The following is a 24,457-nucleotide window of genomic DNA, read 5'->3' as shown; positions in this document are numbered from 1 at the left end:
TCCGCCACAATGGCGCCCTCTAGTGCTGACATATAAAACAAACCACCACATCCAGGTCAAACGTTTTCCTCCCAGCTGCTGTGTTCAGATCGACACCACAACCTGCTACCACCTCCTTTGTCCACAGGACTGAGTACAAAATAGTTCATATTTAGACAGATTAGCATTTCGTCCTCCTGGCTAACAGTTCAGACAGAAAGACCGCCGAGTCTCTGAATGTTTTTATCTTCTTTTGATCAGTTTGTTTTCTCTTCTGGTTCAAATTTCAACATTTAAGGCTGCTTTTGTTTTTCTTCGTCCTCCTCTTGGCCACAGCATGTCCGTATATCTTGTTGGCTCCTGATAGGCAGATTCTGTCCAGTCGTGTGATTTGCATTGTGCACATTTCCCGTTCAGTAGTTTATAAAATCTCAGCTGCTCGGCGTATGAACCCGTTTCCAGCCCTCTCCGACCACCAGGCAGTAAGAAAAGGAAAAATAAAAACAAGCCAAAGCTAGCGCATGTTCAAAGACAGCAACGGTGACACCTGTCGGCCATGTTAGCTACCATGTGTTCCTGTTCTGCTAACGGACCCATAATGCATGTTTGACATCTTCATCTTGAAAAGCAGAGCTGTAAAATTATATATTCCTAAACTAACAGAAGGAGAACAATTAGAAACAACAGACATCTACTGTGTCACCTTTACCCTGTTGAGAAACTCCTTCTTCATCTTTGCAGCTCTGTTAAAACCTGCTAGGTATCCCCACCGGATAATCAGTGGAGATCACTGAATTTATACTGATATGAAAATATGGGTGTCAAAACTATTTAGAAAAGGGGAAATATGGAAAATAACAAGGTCAGGTGAGTTAACTTGCCTATCTGCCTCCTTTAGCTGGCTAAAAAGTGGTTCTGATATAATTTGTATAATTTAATACGTCCACTTCATAGGCACAGATCAACTGAATGCATAATTAACAGAATATCTCTTTACATTGTTAAAAATAAAATACATTTGGGAACTAAAAGAACTGACAGAAAGCAGCTAATGTTGAAATGCATCGTCTCTGATGCTAATGCGTAATTTACCATTAAGTAATAAAAAGGTGTGATGAGCTTTGTTGCTTTAACTGGTGGATTATCTGATTTGTGGGGGAATTTTATGAGCTGAGAAATATTTAATTTCAATTGGGAAAACGTGCGTTGACAGGTTCTTCATCCTTTCTCCATGTTGCCTCTCTTGAAAAATAATTCATGCATAGATCCCCATTGAGAAAACCCCCTTTATATTCTTTCTCCTTTGTACACATTTATATAGAACTATATATAATATCATTTCTCTATATCTATATTGTCAGCAAAAATCTTTCCACATTAAAACACTTGAACAACAACAAAAATAAACAAGATGAGTGAAAGAAAACCACAATCAAAGGCCAGTTTGGCACTTGGTCATGAGGACATACAGCCTGTGTTTTCAGACAGGGATTAAAATTCATCTCAACCTTGATCAGAAAGCAAAAACACATTTGGCACGAACCGTATTGGTAGACTGAAATGACGTTACTTCTGACATCTCAGTACGTTGTTGCTCCTTGAACAAAGAAGCACCCTACGGAGGGGAGAAGTCAAATGAGCCGTAAATAAGACACAGATGTAGAAAAGAAACAAATAAGAAACCTCACAAACACTCTAGAAGACGGTAAGAGCTGACACCAAAGTAAAAAAGAGAGAACATCAAAGGTCCAAAAGCGTTTGTCCCTTTGAAAATTTCTTTAGACTGGAAACTGTGCACCCTCCTGGAAAAAGGTATGTCTGAAAGATCGACGTCGCCTCCGAGCTGATCATCTGCTCCAACGCAGTTCATTTTAGTTCATTGTGTCTCCTGCTAAGCTGTACAGCACATGATGGAGGAGGTGGAGTTCCTTTTAGAGAAACAAGAGAACGTAAGAACAGAACGAAGGCCCTCAACCACAGGCCTCCCTTCTAGATCGGTAGGAGATCCAGGACTCCCTGTCTTTAGGTGGTGCTGGGTGGGCCAGTCCCTACTATACCCTGGTGGTGGAGTGGGGGTGTGGCAGGGTGTTGTTGTGGCCGGTGGAGGGGAAGGTGTTGAAGGCATGAAGAGGCTGCATGCTGGTGATGGTGCTTGGGATCATAGTGATGGTGTTGGGCGTCATCAGCGGCACATCGTCCGGAGCCCGGCGCAGCGCCAGCGTGTAGTCGGGCGGGCAGGCGGGTCGCAGGATGTCATGTGGTCGAAGGGGCTCCAGGTCGTGGTGAGCGTCGTGCTCAGAGTGCTTCATCTGCAGGGACATGATTTCCTCCTCCTGGCTGTGAGCGAGGTCGTTGGCGGGTACGCCGCGCTGAGGAGACAGTCGGTGCCGTCGCATCTCGTGGCGCTTGTCGCGTTTGTAGTAAAGGGCTGCGAATGCCAGGATGTTGAGGAACAGAAGAGAGGCTCCCACAGCGACCGTGACACTCAGCTCTGTGGAGTAGTCACGGGTGTCTCCAGGAAAGAGGTCCTGGATTGGACGGTCCGAGCCCTCGGTTTCAGGATCGGAGGTGAAGGTTGAGTAGGGGTGGGGAGTGGTTCGAGGACCTGGAGTCCTTGGCCTGGGTCTGTAGGTGTCCGGGCCTGGACCAGGGCCAGATGGCGATCGGGTTGTGGTCGGGAAGATGCCATTGATGGTATGAAGATGGGGGACGAGTTCCAGCCAGAAAGCCACCTTATTCGCTCTGTAGTTGTCCCTAACTCGAGGTTTTAAACCGATATGGAGATACTGCTTGTCCTTTGGGTTGAACTTTGTCCAGATGACCTCTTCAAAGCGGTTCGGTTTGGTGTGAATGAACTTGGTGTCCTGAGGGACGGGGAGGTTGGGGTCGCTGATGGAAAACGAAAAAGAATCGTTGATTAATGTGACAAAGCGTTGATAATGTTTTGGAAAAACACCATGGATGCTTCAATAAAGGTCCATTTACGTATCAATAACTACTGACTTAGAGTTAAAATATGTCAGATTAAAATGAAACCTACCCAGTTTTAGCAAAGTTAGTCCAGTAAGTCATGACCACAGCGCTCAGCATCACGTCATTCTTCGAGAAGTTGCACGGGAACAGGTCTGTGGCGCCGATCATCGGCACGCCGAACACGTACGGGATCTCGTCTCCGTGAGCGGCATCGGCCCATTCGGGTCGCGTCTCCGTCTGGCAGTGGTGGTAAAATGTGTAGAAATAAACAGGCGACTGGAACTCAGCGTGAAGTTTGGCAGTGGCCACAGCTGGCGCCACCCACTGGTGGTCTGTGAACAAAGCTAGGAGAGTCTTTCTTCTCATGTCACCATTGTCCCTGTCTGCCCAGTCTGTGTACATGAACTTTATGGTTTCCCTCAGGATGTCTTTGCCTGCAAGAAAACCAGAGATAAAGGATTAAGAAATGTGACCGAGAAGGCTGAGGTAGATAGAAACTATCTGCATTTTAATTGGGTAAGATGTAGGGCTTTGTAAAAGTATATATTGAATATTTTCACATTTGGACTTGTTGATGCCAGCAGACAGAAATATGCACACCAGATTATTATGATTTCTGTTTGTAAAAAAAAAACCCCACCAATGTCCCTCCATTTCAGAATCATAAACCCCTTTTTGTTGGTCCATCACATGAAATTTCCCTAAAATGCATTGAGGTTTGTGGCTGTAAAGTGGCAAAATTCGAAAAACCTCAAGGATTGTGAATCGTTTTTCAAGGCGGCGTATGTTAAAAGGCGAGACAAAGTGAACAGGATTTGCCTTTCAGATACACAATGACTGATGAGAACTTGAGAAGGAGCTGCATTATTCAAACGTGTGTATTTGGACTGTGGCTTGCTGCGAGGGGTTTGCAGGCTGAGCTGTTGGGAACAACAGCACTGTGATTGGGAGGCGGCGGCTGCCTGGGGGCTGATGAGCGACAGCATTAGTGCCCACAGAGCCCCAAAGGCCAAAGCACAGACCCACCGCGGTGAAAGATAATCTCCATGATAGGCGATCTCATTAGTATGCTTGTCTTGGCTGGTACACTCCACTTTTTGTTCCTTCTCATTTTCTTGCTCACATATTGTTTTAAAGATGCACACTTCAAGAGGGGGCTGTGATTCGGAGGTGCTTGATGTGTTTCCATGTTCAAGAATAGCTCTCTGAAGGAGTTTATGTAAAACAGGATCATGCGGAGAGAGATTTCTAAGACTGACAGATGTTTGGGTCGAGGTTCCTCACCTTCAGGATATCCGTAGAGGTTGTCCACAAAGTTAGAGATTGTGTAGTCGAACGCTGCAGCCGAGATGCCATCGTTGTCCTCGCTGTCGTCCACAAACTTCAGTCCTTCTCCCTGGTTCACTCCTATGAGGATGTCATAGTTGAGGAACTCCCCCTGGTGGCACAAAAACAGAATTACAAGTTTTGTAAACAAATTTAGATGAGACCTGAACCAAGAGCCATTATTAAAGCTTTTTCTCCCCTGAAATTTCTCTTTCAATGTAGATTAATTCCACATTTAATTATTGTCAAACTGCTGTTTATAAATGTAAAAAAGATGAGCAAAATGTAACGCCTTCCAGATGTCCACCATCAGCAGGTGAGTGAGCATGAAATCAGTTTTTCTGCTTTTACATCAGAAGGCTGACATGGCAAGTCCTGTTACATGTTTTAAGTATCTTATTCTATATTAATGTGTTATTTAATCATTTTACCTTCCTCCTTCAAGGATTTCTCGACAATAAATTGTCCTAGAAATTATTATTGTTGATTTGAGACAATTTTTGAGTAACATGTTGATAATGACATAATAATTCAAGTTTGGTCTCTAAGGAGCAATAAACTTTAATTTAGTAAAGAACACTCCACACTGGAACTGGAAGACATTTAAATATGCAAAATAAAACACAACAAATTAAAAGATAATAAATTAAAACACATCAGAAGCCAGAAATAAAAAAATGATTATGATGTTTCTGAAATTGCCCTTCAAAAATTAGTAATCATCAGACTGGAAATCGTCTAGCTCATTTTATTTTCTTATGCACTTCATTGCTTATTGCTACAGCAGCAGCTGCAGCAGCAGCAGCTACAGCAGCAGCAGCTGCAGCAGCAGCAGCAGCTGCAGCAGCAGCTGCAGTAGCAGCTGCAGCAGCAGCAGCAGCAGCAGCTGCAGCAGCAGTAGCAGCTGCAGCTGCAGCAGCTCACCGTCCACCTCTAGTTGCAGTTTTACAAGCCGAGTTATTTTTCTTTGAGTAACTTCTCACCAGCTGCTGAGTGTCGCAGCCTGACCTGTAACTGTGTGGAAAGGTCACATCCACACCTCACTGCGACTTCTCAACTTCCTCCAGAGTTACTCAGACAATGGTGAGGTCACCGTCTGACCTCACCTGCTGCATGAGGATCTCCGGGTCGTCCGGCACCACGTCTCCGTCCACCACGGGGCCGAAGGCGATGTGGTAGCGGGCCGGCTGGATGTCCTGGTCCACCAGCTCCCTGAAGGTCTTCCGCCTCAGGCAGTCCACCAGGTCGGCGGTCTCTGAGTAGGTGCAGCCCACCTTCCTGGCCAGGTTCTTGGTGTATTTCAGGGGCTGGTAGTTGACGGACCAGCTGGAGATGGCCGTGCCGCTCTGAGCTATGGCCCTGTGGAACAGACCTAATGGACGAGATTGAAAAAGGACATTTGTATTCTGCCTTTTTGAAGGTTTCGGACTGGATTCTTTGGTGGTGATGCAAAGAAAACTATTTTTTTTTCAATATTCTCTGAAGACATAACAGAAAATCTGACAGATTTCCATCATAAAGCAGCTAAGGACACTGAGGTAGCAGTGGGAACAAGCTCTTTGGATAAGTCAAAATATCCATTTTAACTTCCTTTTCTCTCCTTGCCTCATTTCTACACCTCCCTGCTTCAGTCTCTCCCTCCGTCTCCTGAGTTCTGCCCATCCTGAGCCGTTGAAGCCAGTCGAGTGGCTCGTTAAGGGGGCCGCCTGCCTCTCTCGTTTCCTCTCGGGCTCTCTCCTTCTTCCTCTCCCTCTCCTCTCCAGCGCTGAAGATTGGTCAGTTAATTATTAAGCAGAGCTGCAGAGTCTCCTTTCCCTTAGAGATCAATTATAGTAAGAAGTAGCAGGGAAACAGCTACACCTACATGCATATCTGCACCAGGAGTGGCAGAGGGAGGGAGGGAGACGGCTATATTTTATTAGTCCTTAAGCCTCTGTTCTCTGCTACTTTATTTGGCATCTTGTCTTTTCTTGTTTTTCATATCACATCGGTCTTTATCACCTGGGTACTAATTTGCAGATTGTTTCACAACAAATATGGAGCCATCAAAATCTGATCTTGTGTCTCAACTGCCAGGTCAGTCTGGAGGAGAGAAATCATCACTGAAGCATCCTGGACAGGTCACCAGTTCATCGCAGGGCAACACAAACACAACAGACACACAACACACACAAAGCTAAGGATAACTTGGAGTAACTAACTAACCTAACAGTGATGTTTTTGAACTGTGGGACAAAACTGGAGGACCTGGAGAGAATCCACGCCTGAGAAATTACAAACTCCATGCAGAAAAGCCTCCAGGACCTTCTGGCATCTACAGTATTATTTGTGCAGACTTCAAGCCTCCTCAAGGCAAGCAGGCAACCATTGCTATAAAAAATTAAGTTTTTCACAAACCAATATGGCAGCAACTAGGAACCCTCTCAGTTATCAATAACTAAGACACAGATAATAATATTGGTGTATTTGAGCTGTAGATGGTTAAAAGAGGTGTTGAAATTACCAGAAATAGATAAAAGCAAAACATTTATCTTTGCACTATTGTTCCCTGGTAGAACATTGAAGTAAGCTGATTGTCTGGAGTAACGACGGTTTTCCTTCATCAGGGACGAGGAAGCTGATCAGGGTTGTTGTGAAGATGGCATGGTATGTCAATTTGTTTGAATGGCCTAGTCAAATCAAATCGAGTCAATGGCAAACACGAATGCTGTCCAAACCTACATTAAGAGACTTTCAAAGTATTCATCTGAAGAAGCTACGTACAAACACTCGCTCCGGTTTTCAGATTTTCGTCACCACACATCGTCTCCCTTCCACCTCATAACTTTACGCTACTTTGTGTTGATCTGCCGCATAAAATCCCAATAAAACTCATTAAAGTTTTCTGACAACATATGTAGAAATACAAATACTTCTGCAAGGCAGTGATGCTCATTTTCTCCATCGTCTATCTCTGTCCCTCATCATATAATCAACGTTACGAAGCGTTGCCTTCATCGCCGCCTGCTGTCGGGTTTGATCTGTGCAAACCTGCTGCTGACATGATGGGTGTCCTTTAATGACAGAATGACGGACTCCTTACCTTGGATCCATGACGGAGGGGGAAAGAGGGAGGAAGGATGACAGACAGGCGGCTTCTAGTGAGTTGATGTTACACCGATAGATGCTGATGCAGAGGAAGGTGATGATGATGAGGTGATGCCAAAGCAGAGGGATGAAGACAGACGGTGACAGCGGGTTGGTTGTCAGCAAACAAAAGAAACTGTTGGTGGTTAAAGGGTTAATTCAATATAAAATCTATAAAAAAAAATCAAAATGCAGAGTGAACAATTCAGGCCTCAATCTAAAAATAAAGATGTAAGGAGAGAAGAAGAATTTAAAAATATAATACCCAGAAAGTCATAAAATAAACTTCACACCTATAAAAACTGTCTAATTAACACATAACATGAAATTTTATGTATAAAACCAAGTTTTAATGAATCACATTTAGAGGTTTAACGTGATTTTAAGACAAGCTGCTAGCATGTAAGGTGAACCGCATCCTGACTCAAAGTGTGAAACCAACACAAAGTTCAATCTGCACAAACTTTACTTCTACCAGTGATTATGTTTTTACTGCTTTACGCAGCAAAGGTGATAATGGCCCAATTAGGACTGTTTCATAAATGCTAAGCAGATTACAGTTAATTACAGTTTATGATTTGTGTTTGAACTTTATAACTTCAGGCGTGAAATTATGTTTTCAATCATGTTGGAACGCTGTGGGAAAAAACTGTTGTGATGTTAATATGAGGAAAACTAATCATTTGTTTTTAGCAGTAGATACACTGGAGAACCAGGAGAAAAAAGAAAGATGCTTAAATTTACACATACAGGCTTAAATATAAATGTAAACCCCAGTTCAATTCAAACGTGTTTAATTCGTCGGTGTGGCTTGTTGCACTTTTCATTTGAGCTTTCGTTTTGTGTCAGATGCTTCTTTCTGCGTTGGTCCTCCAACCTCAGGTCACGTCGACATTAAAACCAGAATCAGCTGGAACTTCCTGACAAATCTCCTTTCATGCAAACGCGACGATTTGAATGTTCGGACTGGACAACGACTCCAAACAAGCATCAAAACTGATGAAGCTGCTTGACTAGATACCTCTGGAAAGTTCTTAGATGACAGTTTGGTTCACGACTGGAAACCAAGAAGACAAGAAGAGTGGTTAAATATTGAGCAAGAGTCAGGCTTTGAAAGGCTCTGGTCAAACTACAAAGTGCTAAGGAACAATTGACAAGACATTAATGGTGGTGTATGAATATATTTGACCCTTAAGATATGAATCATAACTTCTCAAGCCTGGATTTTCTTTGGAATATTAGATATACGCTACAAAAAAAAAATCAGAGTAGACAAATTATTTGTGAGTTTTCTATTTGTTAGATTTTGGCCTTCATGTAAACTAAAACTGGTGCACCTACTGCTTACTTTTAAAAATATTAAAGACGTATGTTGTTATCACTTCTCCCTGAAAAAACGGTTTAAAAGCATCATCATATTAATACAGTATTCATGTTGATGTTGAGTGTTCAGAAACTTTACGCTTTGTAGCGTAAGAGCAAAAAAAAACAAAAAAAAACAGATTTTTCCTCATCGTTCCAGCATGTTAGAAACAAGGTGCTGCATTTAATGTTTTCGTTAAAAGTTTATAGAAGCAGACAGAAGTTTTCTGGGCTCCTGGGTTAATTTGGTGGGTTAGCAGACATCAGTGGCAGGCAGAGGCTCAGTCAGGATTTCACAGCACATTTTGTTTTCAAAGCACAGAGAAGGAATTAGTCAAAAACTAAAGGACTGCTTAATGCTTGAGATCCACACACACAAAGAACCAGAACAGATGTGAAACTGCTTTTTCAGATCTTTCTCTTCACCCACAAACGGCTCGAGAAGGCAGCGATATTCAGGGCGAGACCTCGAGCGACGCAGAGAACAGAGGAGCAGCGATCTGAGGAGGACAGCTTCAAGAACGCCGTGATCAAAGGCGGCGAGCGCGTGGCCGTTTGGCCGCGGATCGTCAGCCACGCTGATCTCAGCTCAGATCAAAGCGGCCCGGCTCGCAGTTCTCTGTCCTCTGGTGGGGCCGCGTTAGCGCTTAGCCCCCGGGGTGTTTTGTGCTGGTAATGGGGAGCAGGAGGTCGAACACGTGTAGGGTTTTGATGAAGGAAGGCCCTTCCTGCCGCACAACAGAAGCGTCGGCGAGGCAGGTAATGTGGGGTAACGCCGGCGCTCCCGACTCATTTATCTTCTGAGGATGTGAGCGACGCAGAGAGGATCAAACCTGCACGCGCTCATTAGGCACTCGGTGCTCAAATCCTTAAGCTCAAAGGACAAGCGGTGTGTTTTCTTTCAGGAAGTCAAGTGAGCCTCACAGGTGACAGACTGAAGCTGCCATTCTGCATAATTAAGGTCTGTCTGTCTGTCTGTCTGTCTGTCCTGTTGAAATGATCCGACAGTCTCAGAGCTCAAACCCAAAAACATGTTATCCTCATCTGTCACGTTCCTCTGTTTGGTTAAAGCAGCAGTGTGTAACGTTTATAAAAGATTATTTTTTTTTTATTTCTTAAGACTGTCATTATGTACTGACAGCAAAATGTAAGACAGATAATCAATAAAAGAAATGATCTCCTCCGTCTTCTCCCTGAGTTTATATTGCCGACTGAAGGAATGCACCAAAAACAACCAATCAGAGCCAGGAGGAGGGACTTGGTGCTGTCAATCACCCTCATGTATGCACTAATTACAGCCTCCCCTTGTTCTCTGCTATGCTACAGCTTCTCCTCAATAGCAGAGGTTGCCATGAATGCTAAAGCTAGTTAGCATAACCACCAATGATGGCGGATAATCAGTTTTCTTGTTCCTTTGCCATTAGCACATTAAGCAAAGTGTACACGAGTCTGATTGGCAGCGCTAAGACCCTCCTGTTTCTGATTGGTTGCCTTTGGTGCATTTTTTTCAGACAGCAACAGTAGCTCAGGAAGGAGGTGGATGAGATCGATCTTTTCACAGACCTGGTGACAGTTTTAACAAATAAAATGCATATTTCTATAAAACTCAGTCGGTGCGGCACAGTAGAGCATCGTCTCACCCTCAGAGTGGTGAGACAGGATGAGCAGGTTCACGCAGGAGGCTCCTGCTCCAGATCCAAAGATGGTGATCCTCTCAGGGTCGCCGCCAAAATGGCCGATGTTTTCGTTGAGCCAACGCAGAGCCTGAATCTGGTCCAGCAGGCCGTAGTTCCCCTTAGCGGACTGGTCGCCGGTGCTGAGGAAACCTGTTGGTTGACACAAGGAAGAGAAACAGAGAATTATCGATGCTACTAACTTTCATAATGTTTCCTTCATGTAAACTTTTCCTTCTCTGAATGGTAAATCAGATTGTAGCTAAAACTGCAGAACACAACTCAACTATTACAATCCAAATAGTTGAGTTAGATAAAACTTCAATTATAACCAGAATTTAATGCTCGTGAACTATTTAAAAAAAAAAATATTTAACTTGTCATAATACAACTGGACAGTTTTAATCCTGAAGTTTTTTCTGACCTGAGATAAAAAGCATCTAGAGCTGAATCAGTAAACTATAGTCATATTTAATAAATTATAATATTCTGACACCTTTGAAAATAACATCCTTTTCATTAAGCCCACATTTAAAATTATATTAGCTGTAAGTCTAAATTATCATAATTAACAGAAATAAAACCTTTCAAACATCCATCTGTATGTAATTAATCTATGTAAAGTGTTTCACTTGGTGATAAAACTCCTGAAATATGTGGACTTTTTAATAATTTTCTAATTTATTGAATAGGTATGGATGTAGAAAGCATCAATAAATACTCATGAAACCTTTTAGCTTTTTAACGCACAGTTAAAAAGCAGCAGAAACATTAATACTCTGAATATTTTCTAAACGTTCGTAACCTTCCTCACGGTGAAACGTTTTAATAAAACGTAAAATCCACCTGCAGCTGTAAACAGCCTCCAGTGATGTTTAGCCTGTTTAAACATATATTAGCTCCTCCGCATGGATCGACTGATTTTAAATAAAAACATTAAATCATACACTGTATTTTATCTGCATTAACACACTAAAGGTGATGTCAAACAAGCCAAGAAGTTAAAGTATTAGAAACACTGACGACATCATCTCTATTTTCAGAAATATTTCATGATTTTCTGATGATGTTCAGGTCCAGAAATTCATCATCCTGTTACTCCACATGAATGAATGAACGTCTAATTCATGCATGTTGACTGTGAACATGACAGCTTTCCATACCGCTCTGATGCCTAATTAAACCCAGAAGTCTCCTTGTTCTGCACCTCAGATCTCCATGACACGCTGTTCCCTCTGTTAGCTGATATTTTCCTCTGATGAACGCCTTTAATTGTTCAACCAAATACATAACTCGTTTCCACTTAGGTAGCAATTAACCGCCAGTCTCTGAATGGGACCTCTAATTAGAGCCAATTAAAGACGAGCGTACTGGATAAGCTGTTCATTAAGCCTAAACAATGGATGTTAAACACTTATAAACAGATAGTGCAAGGTTAGGATTTAAAAACAAACAGCACTTAAAGAGGGATACTAATTAGAGATAAGACCTTAAAAGGCATTAACATTGTAAAATTATGCAATTCTACAGTAAAACTGGTTTAGGTGATCAGGAAATGTGACTTTATGTCACTTTAATGTGAATTTATGGGGTTGGGACACTGAAAACTGGTCATGAGTAAAGATTGATATGATCTGTTTAGTTTTTAGGTTTATGTTTATTAAAGTAGTTAAGGTGAAACCCAAAAACAATTAACTAGTCAGAATATAAATAGATTAATTATCTTTAAGGCAGAAATCAAACAGCATTGCACTGCATTGTAAATCTTGCATTTATACAGGCCGTCAAGCCCAGTTTGAAAAGTTGTTTTTAATACTTTTTTAATAAATATGTGTAAATTATCTTGTCTGAAGTAATATTATTATATTTAATTACTATGTTCGTGTTAGTGACTTAGTTAACTAGTCGTTGGAAAAGGGAAAAAAAGAAAAAAGTGCCGCAGATATTTATCAACTAGTACTTGTGTGAAAATGGCGCCACTGTGTGGCAAGATAAGGAATTACAATTCAGATTCTGAAATATGGCAGAAAATACTTTTACTATTACTAATAAAAGTCATGATATTAATATAAATACAGGCAAATAGTAGAGCAGTTAGCAAACAGAAAACATTAAATTAAGAAACATTTTTTTAAAATCTATATTTTATTCATCATTATACATCCATAAAATTTACATTTTGAAGAATAATTTGATCTTTGCAGTCTCAATATTCCTTAGAGCCAGCCAAAATTATATGAACAACAAATAATAAATGTATCTTATCATCTACTGTATGAATATTTATACTGTCTGTAACTGAATTTGACAATAAATATTAACAGTTTGTCTAAGAAATGTTCACTTTGAGAGGAAAACATCAACAGTCAGCTGAAGCCAAAATAACTCCAGTTTCTGCTTGTATTTATTGATCATCTCTGTTTCACAGAAACAAAAGCCAACAAGGCGTTTATCAATTAGACGCTCGCTGGAGCCCGGCCCTTCGGTGCCGCTCTTTAAATTCCAGAAACGCATAAAAATAAGCAGCACGTTTGGGTAAATTAATTAAAGGGAAGCGCAAACACGAGGCGAATAAGCCGCCTTAATGCCCGACTGTAAACACCACAATAAATTAAACAACAGTTATGCTAAGTAGGTCATTAATTAGGGTAATTAATCTAAAAAACAGCGATAGTTCTGTGTCAGCGCCGTGTTTTTTTAGCATAATGCTGCTGGAACGTCCAGGTTTTAGCGGGTTGGAAATACATAAATCTGTTTCTTACCCTCATTGTGCAGCTTAATGACGCATCAAATGTTTTGTTCTCTGGGTGTTAATAGTTTTATTTTTTAAAAATGTGGCGTTGTGCAGGTGGAGAAACATACGCAGACAGAAAACGTTCTCCTGTCGGTTCTCCTCCTCTCTCACGCTGCGTTCATCTGACAATAAGTCAGTGTGATGATGCCCCCCCCCTCCCTCCCTCCCTGCGCCTCCACGCCCCGTGATCTGATGAAGGGCTTGGAAAACGTGCAGGATGGGTTCAAGAACGGCGGCGTGACACGAAAACTCTGTTCTGCTCGAATCGCATTTAAAATTGGTGAGGAATGACGGGTTAGATGGGCGAGGCAGAGGGGGAGATAAATAAAAGGAGCAGGCGCAGAGGACAGTGGGTGTTCTGTGACTCCCGGATAGAGGAGCAGTGTTTCATCTGCCTCCAAGACACCAGGGGTTGGCTCCAACACACACACACACACACAGACACACACACACACACACACACTCAGGGATGCTGATCAAAGGCTGACGCTACAGAAAAGACTGCATCCTTTCCCCTGCATCTCCTTTACTCTTTCCATCCCCGGATCAGACGTCATGCTACGGACAGACTTCTGGCTTCTGCAAACATAAAACAGTCACACATCATTGGAAAATTATAAAAAGAGTGCATGTTGTGACCAGCATGGGTAAATAAAACCTGCAGTAAATGTTTTTTATGCTTTTTTTATGCGCCTCCTTACTTTTCATTCAGGTTTATTTGTTCACACATGTGACCATGTGGCAGTGACTTAACCGACTGACTGAAGGACACACTGCTAACACGCCTCATCCTGCATGAATAGATGGTTGGAGTGCCAGATGTCTCTAGGTGAGAGTCAGAGTGTGTGTGTGTGTGTGTGTGTGTGTGGGTGGTAATTATTCTCTGTCAGACGAGTCCAGAAAATATATTTTCTCAGCTTCATTCTCACAGTTCAGAAGCTCATGTTAAATATTTTTTATTTCCAGAAGGGAATAACGTGAGAAAAGAAGAAAAAGAATTGGAAAAAAGGGGAATAAATGAGAACATTTCTGTTTTCTTCATCAGGCTGAAGAAGAGTCTTTTCTTCCTCACAAATAGTACTTTGGCTGAAATGCAGCAGCTGGCCTTGGGTGATTTGCTTCGCTGTTTGTTCTCCGTTTTATTGTTCACTTTTATCTCTGTAAATTTGCTATTCCCATTGCTGGGCTGTGGCAACCGAATTATCTGTGGAATTATTCAAATTTTACGCCCTCATACTGGGAAGGACCCCTCTGAGTGTGTGTGTGTGCGTGTGTGTGTGTGTGGGTTGGGGAAACGTTTGCTGGTTGTTTCCTGCCGGTTTGGTCTTGAACAGTTTTCTCTAATCAGTCCATCTCATGGCTCATGTAATAAAGCGTTTCTGCATTTCTACTGTCGACAGTAACTCAGAACATGAACTCTACTGATTTATTGTTTCTAAACTGATCTGTGGCGTTGCTATGGAAACCGCAGGACCAAAGGTTTGCCGATTCCCTGACCCGGATGAAAATAAACAAAAGCAGCCCGACCAACACGTCCCGTTTCCCTCAGATCAGATATTTGATGTCGTTGCGTTCATCACTACAGAAACTCAGAATGAACATATTTTTGTTAATCTTTGCCTTACTTACTTCTCTGACTGAATCGTTAACTATACGATCCAATTAACAATTAGTCGATTACTAAATTAGCTCACTGAAAAGACTAATCACGATTAATCTGAGTAATCCTTTCAACACTGTTTACAATATTCTCTTTTTCTTTATGCTGCTGAAAGAAACAGAAAGAAAGTAAAATTGTCTTAAATGTATTTATTTTTGAATGAATTCGCATGAGGGGCAGTTTGTAGCTCTGCTGCAACAGGAAGGTTCTGGGTCTGAATCCTGGCCTGGGGGTCTTTCTGCATGGAGTCTGAATGTTCTCCCTGTGCATGTTTGAGTTGTCTCTGGGTACTCCAGTCCAAAAACATGACTGTTAGGTTAGTTACTCTCCTAAATTGTCTTTTGAGATGGTTGTTTGTTCTTTGTGTGTCCAATGTGATGCTGGAAAGAGACACCAGCTGCCAGTGAAAACCTGAAACCACTAAACGACAGTTTCATAAAGTCTCACTAATATCTGACTGCTAAAACTTAATAATTTGCTTAAATAAAGGCAATTAATATTCGCATAAACCTGTGATTTTCTTAAATATGCAGCCTTGTTGTCAATAATACAATAACACAAACCTTATTTTACCACAACTTCAGGATTTTTAAGAAGATATTTTTGATGAATAAAGTGTTAACCTACAAACTTCAATTAAGTTAACAGTTAACATTAGATCATTATCATATCCTTCTCCCCACTTTGTTTCTTTTCCTCCACCACTCTTTCATTCGCTCCGTTCTTTCATCTCCCGGGCCTCCGGTGAGTCGGTGTCTCTGTTCCTGGGTTCAGACGGGAGCTGGAAGTCTGAAGTCCTGAGGAAGCAGGCCAGCTCCCAGCAGAGAGAGACCATATGCACACGCAGTGTTTCCTCAGAAACCTCCAGATCGGCCCCACGTCCGTCTGCGTGTGCAGCACATTCAGCTTCAGGAGCCGAGATCGCTCCCTGATTTACCACAGGTCGATCGAAAAGTCGTAGAGCTGCGGCGTCAAACTCATTTTCATTTCGGGCTTCATCAAGATCATCGATGTTGATGATAAAACTCATTAAACTGTTAAAATAGTAACAAACAGCTGTGTCTGCACCTGATAAGTACTTCTTAACATTAAATCACATCGAACATGTTTTGAAACTGATCAGTCCCTCCAGATGTTAGCAATTTTTTTTTGCAATCAAAATCACAGATTTGTGGAGCTAATTTAGAAATATTAGCTAAATAATGTCTAATGTTTGCACATATGTATGATGGTAAATGTGACTTTTTGTTCAACTATTTCAGCTGAGGTAGCAATGTAGTACAAATAAGATATACTGCCACCTGCAGGTGGGACGTAGCATCACATAAACACAATGTTTTTCTAATCATTTTGGTGAAAAAGTTGCAGTAAACTCAAAATTTAAGGATTATTGTTAAAAGTTGTGGGGATATGTTGATGTTCCATAATTGTGGAATCACAAAAAAACAGGACAGACTGGTGTTTAAGCACCCAACTGTTACAGTAAAGGGTTATTTATGCGTTCCTCTGGAGTCCAAAGGGCCACGTAAATATCTACAGCGGGCCAGATTTGGCCCCCGGGCCTTCAGTTTGACACATGTGTTGTAGAGGAAGACTCAGAGACAGCCAACAAGAAAAATTAGATCAGAGGGAGACAAAAAGAGCCACAGAGGGCCAAAAAAAGAGAGAGAGGAAGTGAGATTATAGATGGTCCGGCGTATGTTTTTGTGTTTCCCCGGGGAACAAAACGAAGGAGCTCCATCTGTTTCACTCGTCTTCTTTTAACCTGAGTCATTACAAAGTGGCAGTGAGTGTCTATCGATCAGCTCCGGTTGCCCTGTGAACGCTGTCACAGCCCAGAGGAGGAACAGTCCACAGTCCTGATCACACACACTTGAATCCTGAGCCGTTCTCGTGTGTGTGTGTGTGTGTGTGTGTGTGTGTGTGTGTGTGTGTGTGTGTGTGTGTGTGTGTGTGTGTGTGTGTGTGTGTGTGTGTGTGTGTGTGCTCAGAATAGAAAACAAATCACTTTAAAGTCGTCTTCCTGATTTGGAATCCAACATTTCCTCCTCAGACAAACTCTTTCCATCCTCTCTTGTTTGTCTGTCACTCGGCTCCCTGGGCGCTCCGGGCCCCGTGGGGCTCCAGGAGTCAGGAGGTAATGATGGGTGAAATAGGGGCGCCATGGGCCACGGCGGACATGATGTATGATCTAAAGTCTTGGCTCTTCTTATAGGTCTTGTACAAAGCCAAAAAAAAAAAAAGGCTCCCAACATCATTCTCACAATCATCTCATTTCTATTTGTGTTTCACTTTTCCAGAACAGCAGGAATGTTTTTATTTTTTTTGTCCTACTTTTTATTTTACTTCAGTTTAATTGTGTTTGCTAAATTTCTGTGTGGATTAAAAAGCAATTTATTAAGAATTCAACCTCTTTTCTATATTTCTCTCTTCAATATTTGAAGCAAGTCAGTTCCAAGAGGTTATGGCGCCCAGTTTTTAAATTTCACAGGTTGTTTGGTTCTGCTGCCATATTGGATTTTCAGGTGAGAAATGTTGGACTTTCCAAGCTGGAACTTGAACTTCATAAAAGAGGTGAACCGATTGCAGTTTTTTGGCCGATCCCTGATTACCGCTCTTTAAAAATCCTGACCTGTCGATGTCAATTTTTCTGTCTGAAATTTTGCTGAATATACCAAGAAAGTCGCTGAGTTGGCATTAGTTTGGTGACTATTGGTTAATTTTTAAACCTTTGCTGAGGTAAATAAAATCGGCGGATAAAATTGGCTTCACATGTAAGTATCAGCCGATCACCGATCTCCCAAAATCAAGACGATCTGCGCCTGAATCGTTGCGCCTGAACTTCAGATGGCATTAGATTTAACTTCTAACATGACATTTCCAACCTTCAAGCAGAAATGAAGATTTTCCTCTCACTGCTAATGAAATTGATCTTCGTATCGGCTGTCAGAAGACATAGTGAACTAAATGCTGAAAAACATGAAGTCACGAACAAGGCCCAACTTTTAAGTTAATGTCTCACTTTCCCCCTCTGGGAGAAAGATTAAAACATGGTGGGAATCAAAGAGGATCAGATATTAATTTTGATCTATAAAATATGAGTCAAGCTTTTGAGCCACGATCAACATAATTCAACTTAAGCACATTTTTGATCATCTGGTGATAAACATCCGTCGTATAGCGACCGATTATCTCTGATGATTCAGAAAAAAAAAGAAAAACAGCAGCTTTTAAAGAACCTGTTCAGAGCATCATCTGAGCTCTTCTAGGAAAACTTCATGTCTTCATATACAGAGATGTAGACAGTAACAGATTATTAAATCTTGAACATATTACAAAAAACGACACGGTGCTCCAGAGCGAGGATGGATGGAGGGAAGAAGGAAGAAGTGGGTGAGAGAAAAACAGAAGGAAGGAAACAAGAACTAATGAATCCCAGAACTGCAGCTTCTGCCAGCAGCAGCAACAGCTGCACAGTTCCTCCGATTTAAAGAGCAAAACAAACAAGCAGCTAAAATAAATGAGTAAACACTCGTTGTGAGTCTGCTGGGGTTTGTAAATGTGTGTGTGTGTGTGTGTGCCGCGCTCGCACGTCTTCAAGCGTCTCATTGTACTCGCGCGCATTCAGACCCTCCATCATCGCCTCGCTGCGTGTAAACATACGGGGACATCGTCGAGTTTTGCTTCAGGTTTCTGCATCCTGCAGTTGCAGCTTCATTGAATGTTTGCGGGTCTCTGGAGCTGAAAGTGAGTTTCTCCACTACGATCTGGCATCGTTCTCACATCAAACAGAGCCCACGCTGGGGTGGCCTAGATACTGCAGCTCCGTCAACACGCAGCCCCTCACTTTGCATGGTAATGTTTGCAGCCAGCCTGGCTCAGTTTGTTTTTTTTATTTCAGCTGGCACAGTTGGGGATTTTCTGGCATTACTTTTCTTGGACCGTTTGTTATTGTTCAGAGCATTTCCAAACTATTTTCTTACAAGTGCAGAAACAAAATAGTGATTAAGGAGTACAGCTTGAAGGTTTTTCCTTTGTCTCCGTGTATCGCACCGTAAATCTGGCTGTGTTTGTTGAAAAAAGACCAAAAAAAATCAAACTATGAAAATCTGTGTTGCCTGATTTCAAAGCAGGGACATTTCAGATTGTATTACGAAACAAAAGAAGAATGCAGAAACTGTTTTTTGTAGCTAATTTTTTATTATTATTTTAAGATGGTTTTATTTATCTTAAAGTTTCAGGATGTAACATTTATAAAATGTATTTTTTACATATTCAAACTTGTCACTATGTCATGGCTGTCAAAATAATCTGTGAAAAAAACCCAAAGTCCTCTGACTTTGCCTTAATGCCTGGAAGGATGTTTATATTCTTTTTTTTATCATTGTTTCACATAATTTCTTTTAAATGCATAAATTATTTTTGTATCTTTTTATGTAAATTAGTTTTTGAATGCATTCTATTTTGAACATCATTTTAAAGATGCAACTCAAACAAAACTCACATAGTGTCTTCTTTAATCATGAAATACACAGCTCCCTGTCAGAAACAACCAATCAGAGCCTGGAGGAGGGCCTTAGTGCTGTCAATCAATGTGTATGCGCCGCTTACACCCTTCCTGTGTTCAGCTTGTATTGTTCAAATTTAAGACTTTTGCAGCTGAGCTAATGGTGGAGAAGCAACCTAATGTAGATTTCTGGATTGTCTGCAGGCTTCGCTGCAGCGCAGCAGAGAGGAAGGGGGCGGGGCCTGTAAGACCTGCTTGTTCACATTTTCAGACCAAGCTAACGGTTTTCTCAGAACCCTCTGATGGAGCTTTAAGAGACACAAAACTTGTTCAGAGGACCAAACACCATCACTCAGAGATCTAAAAATGGCCCCCGGTCCGCATTTTGGACACTCCTGTCTTAGAAAATTGATTGTTAATCAGATCAAGTCAACCACTAATGCTTTATGAATAATAACTGATCAAAAAACTAAACAACTAACCAAGTATTTTTGGTCTACTTTCTATATATTAATATAATGCTTTGGTAGTTGTTGGTATTTTGCATTTTTTACCATAAATTTTACGGATTTGTTTTTACAGTGTAGTGTGAATATCTTAGTACACTTGAAATAACTTTTCAGCAATTATATGAGCTTGTTTTAAGTAAATAATTCATTAATATTGCTGAAAAATAGGTTATTTCACTTATATTAAGACATTTCCCCATGTTATGAATGAAATATTTTGCCAGTGGACACTGTCATTTTTCTAAATCAATATTAAAACCGTTTTTCTTGTTAAAAAGTTACTCGGCTGGAACCTCTCCGCCTCTCACACACAGGTGGATTCACGCGACTGTCCTGCATACATCTTGGGAGTGAGTTATTTGCACTAGAAGCTAGAGAAATAATTTGAGTTTTAGTGTTTTTGCATTGTGCAGCATGTTTTTCTCCACCAACACCCTGAATAAATTTGCATAAATGCTCTAAACCTTTAAAGACACATCAGGTTCTGCACGTTTTCCAACCTGTTGCTAAACTTGCCTGACAGTTGAACAGAACGTCCTAAAGTCTCCCCTGCTTCTCCGTAAATGTTCGATCAAACAGACAGCTCCATACCGGCTCCTTTTCAAAGCCGGTTTTAAATCGTCATTCAGCTGCTAACCTTCATTTCAGCTCCCCCAGCGCAGCCTGCAAGCCGCCCGCTGCTCGGCTGAAGCCTCTCTGCCTCACACACAGGTGCGTTCACGCGACAGTCCTGTCAATCACGCGCAGAGCGACGGCGAGGCGACTGATGCTTCCCTCCTCCGCGGAGTTGTAATTGAAATATGCAAATAGGACGATAAAAGGCGTTTCAGTCAGATGTTGAACACCTTCAGCACTGGAGGGTTATTGTCAGATAAGGACGCTTCATATTTAAAGTTTGTCTGACATGAGACAAAGCGAAGGCGAGTAGAGAAACGGATCTGCCTTCTGGAGGAGAACAGATTCTCAGAAACATAACCATGAATTATTCTGACCTTCCTCTCATGCAGTTTGGCTAAACTGTTTATCTAAACAGTTTTCTTGAAAAATGGTAAACTGCATGTTTCTGTTTGGTTTTTAAATAAACTCAAAGACGAGCAAAGGAGCGATAAACAGACACACTAAGGATGCAACACTCTCAACTTTCTTTAAAAAATAAGAAACTTAGAATTTTTTTTTAAAAAGAGCAAATCCAATATTTATTTGGTTTTAAAACCAATAAACTCCATCTTAAAGTCACCAAGCCGTCCAAGTCAGAATTTGAAGAATAAAAGAGTCATTCATAAATATTTAACACAGCATTTAATCTACAGAGTAAGGCCATTACATCTTAAATATTTATTACTATCCTAATTATGGGGGATGTATGGAGTAGGAGAGACATTCATTTGCTTTAGAAGGAGGAAATATCCAAACTTTAGACACATTCAGGCATTTTAACAAGATATAACATGAAAAAAGTCCTTGTAAGTGATATGTGTGGCTCCAGCTGCCTAATGAAAACTTTCATAATTTAAAAATCAATTAGGAATTTGTTAAATAAAGACATATTCACATGTATTTTCATAGACTATAACAACATGTATTAGTAGTAGCAGCCATTATTTCAATGCTACCAACTGAAAAACTCAACATTCATCATTCCTGCCTGTTTTCTGTAAGCAAAACAAGTAATCAGTATAAAATGATCAGTTCCTTAACAGACAGGTCTGCAGCTCCAGTAACTTTTGGATGCATTTCTGCTCCAACACCTGAATCAAAAGGCTTCATCACCTCCCTGGCACTGGAGCAGGTTTTCCACAGGATCTGTGTGTTAAAAGTGAAAACTGCACCAAAGAAAATCCACCACGTTTTCTGGAAATCCTCCGTGACGTCCAGGTGAACTTATTACCACAGTAACACAGTGATGCCTCACTGCATCGGGGCGCCCATCATGCTGACAGGCCCACCAAAAGCCAGAAGGTCCAAGGCTGCGCAGCGTCTATTACTTCTGAATGTAATAAAAAGCAAACAAATAAATGTGCCGCAGGCTGTTGTCAGAGCTGCTGTTTTCTCCCGTCAGACAAATGGAGAAAAGCTGCTTCCATGTGCAAAGCCGGTGTGTGCCCTTCATAACGCACACTGATCCCAACATGCAGGTAAACCCTGAATGACGGCGCTTTGAAGAAAGAGGAGGGAAAAACTGGTGCAAATCTGGTCCAGACCCCCAAAAAACATGTAAACGAGTTCAGGGTGTCTGCAAATGTTGCCAGGTTCTATAAAATCCCCCCAAAAAGAGCCGCGCTGCTTCAACCCTTCAGGATATGAATAAATAAAACGAGTCCTGCTGTGCCGTCATTTAAAGCCAGTGGCATTATAAAAACGTATCTCAGGTATAATAAAGCATGTGGCAGCCATTTAAATAATTGAGCTCTTGTCCTGCTGCCTAAAAGTGTCAGACTCTCCGTTACGACCTACCTCTTTATGTGGCTGCTCCATTTCAGCAGCAGCTCAGTCCAGTGATCTCCTTTATTTACTGTCCAAGAACGAACGTTTTGGAGAAGTCCGTATAGATTTTAGTTTTGCAAAGCGCCGTTAATTTGACTGCTATCTGCTGTTTTTCACTGGTAATAAATAATTCATCCGTCCATCAGCCTGTTAAGTAGCTGATTAAAACCTCGTTTTTATTAATCTTCCACATTGTGAGTCGCTCATTTAATAACTTCACTAATGACTTAGTTATACTCATTTATACACTTACTTACTTTCTTAATAACACGGTAAATTACATATTTACTACAGTAAACATATTTACAATTCAACTCAGTAATGTTTACTTAATTATTTATATTGTAGCTGCTTATTTCTACATTTATTGTTTGTTACATAGTTATTTACTTAGTATTTATTGGTTGTTTACGTAGTTACTTACCCAGAAATCACTTAAGATACAGATTTTTACTTAATAATAATTGACATATGAATGTGCCTATTTACTTAATTTCAATTATCTATTATCTACATAGAAACTTTTGACTTATTATTAATATTTATTTGCATAATGACTTAAATATATTCTTATTAACGTGGTTGTACTTATTTTGACTTCATACCTGCTCATCCTCCTGCTTATGTGCCACTTACCTATTCAATTACACAGTAATATGTATTTATCTACCGATTTATAGAGTTTTAACACGCTTATTATCAGTAATTAGCTGAATTATTTGCTTATTTTTACTTTATTATTTTATAGATACTAATTTTCTTGTTTACTTGCAACAGGGAGCAGCTAAGTCCTGCCTACAGCGCTCTGACTCTTCCAAGATAATAAAATATTAAAATGATATGAGTTATGATAACATAACAATAACATATTTTTACATTTTAATTGGATTTAAAAACTATTTAGTCACTAAAATAAATATTATTAACTCAATGAGGTCACTTAACTCTCCGCAAATATGTTAGACTTGTTTACTTACACACTTATTCCTGTTTTATTATCTATTATTTGATTGATATTTACTTATTTGTCTGCCTGCCAATTAACTTGGTGATTAATCTATATGTTTTTAGCATCCATCCATTCAAAACTCCTGTTTTGTTGTTAAGTGGTAATGTAATGGAGACTCACTGTTATTCTCCAAACCCTCTGAACTCTCTAACTGTGATGTCAGCAAAGTGTGTGACGGTTTAAACATGACACGTCTGAGCGGAGGCTGAGATTGAGCCAATTACTCTTTGTTTTGGGAGATGGTGGCCCATAAATCTGGAACAAGCTAACGGACTCTGCCCATTAGCAAAAACAAAAAACACTGTCTTTGAACTTTCACATTTCCAAATCAATAAAACATGTGCAGGAAGAGTCGCCGAATCAATACGAACACAGATGGCATGAAAATAATACCCAGAAATGTTTCCGCAAGGCTGAGCGGATCAGATCAGATCAAACACAATATCTGACGTCGCTAAGAAAACTGGAGAGCGGAGAGGCGTCTACAAGTTACCAAAAAACCTGCTTTACTCAGAGAGAGAAAATGTTCATTTGGTTCATAGAAAGAGAAAAGCTGAGATGTTGTCTGGAATACAAAATAAGCCCAATAATCCACTTAATTTTCACATAAAGGCTTATTGCTCAGGATGCATGAAGATGGCCGGCAGCCGGAGCCGTCAGTCGCCTGGGCCGAGCCGAGTCGCTGCGCAGACAGAGCCTGTCGGGTTCCTCAGGTCTGACTGAGGCGCCAAGGCCAGAAACCACAGAGCAGAAGCAGCTTCACGCTTTTCTACACGCTAACAGTTCGATCTCCTGTAATCCTGAGGCTCCTGGTGGAAGACGGGTCGTTGTTTTACTTTGGTTTATTAGACGCTCTCACTCGGTTTTTACAGATCCACGACGACCTGAAGCTGCTCAGCTGAACCATCAGAGGCTGTTTTATAAAATGTTACACAGACATTTTGTGCTGCATTAGAATAATTACACTGCTCCATTTCTCACAGTCATGAGTTCAGGAAATGAGGCTCTACAGTACACGTGTCAAACTCAAGGCCCGCAGGCCACATGTGGCCCGC

At 41.0% G+C, this 24,457-nt stretch overlaps 1 protein-coding gene across 1 annotated transcript in view; it reads right to left on the bottom strand.

The window, feature by feature from the left end:
* Positions 1–154: 154 nt before the first annotated feature.
* Positions 155–24,457, bottom strand: part of LOC106936122 (neuroligin-2-like) — a 91,363-nt gene continuing 67,060 nt past the window's right edge. The window contains exons 2-6 of the mRNA XM_015016949.1: positions 10,407–10,592; positions 5,385–5,650; positions 4,237–4,390; positions 3,020–3,386; positions 155–2,868 (exon numbers count right to left, since the gene is read on the bottom strand). Of these exons, the coding sequence (XP_014872435.1) occupies positions 2,031–2,868; positions 3,020–3,386; positions 4,237–4,390; positions 5,385–5,650; positions 10,407–10,592 (1,811 nt within the window). The 3' untranslated portion in view covers positions 155–2,030. The remainder of the gene's footprint in view (positions 2,869–3,019; positions 3,387–4,236; positions 4,391–5,384; positions 5,651–10,406; positions 10,593–24,457) is intronic.

Source organism: Poecilia latipinna, unplaced genomic scaffold, assembly GCF_001443285.1.
Source record: "Poecilia latipinna isolate Pla-1442-1.1 unplaced genomic scaffold, P_latipinna-1.0 Scaffold2081, whole genome shotgun sequence".
In the NCBI taxonomy this organism is placed as follows: Eukaryota; Metazoa; Chordata; class Actinopteri; order Cyprinodontiformes; family Poeciliidae; genus Poecilia; species Poecilia latipinna.
This window is presented reverse-complemented; position numbering and strand designations above follow the sequence as displayed.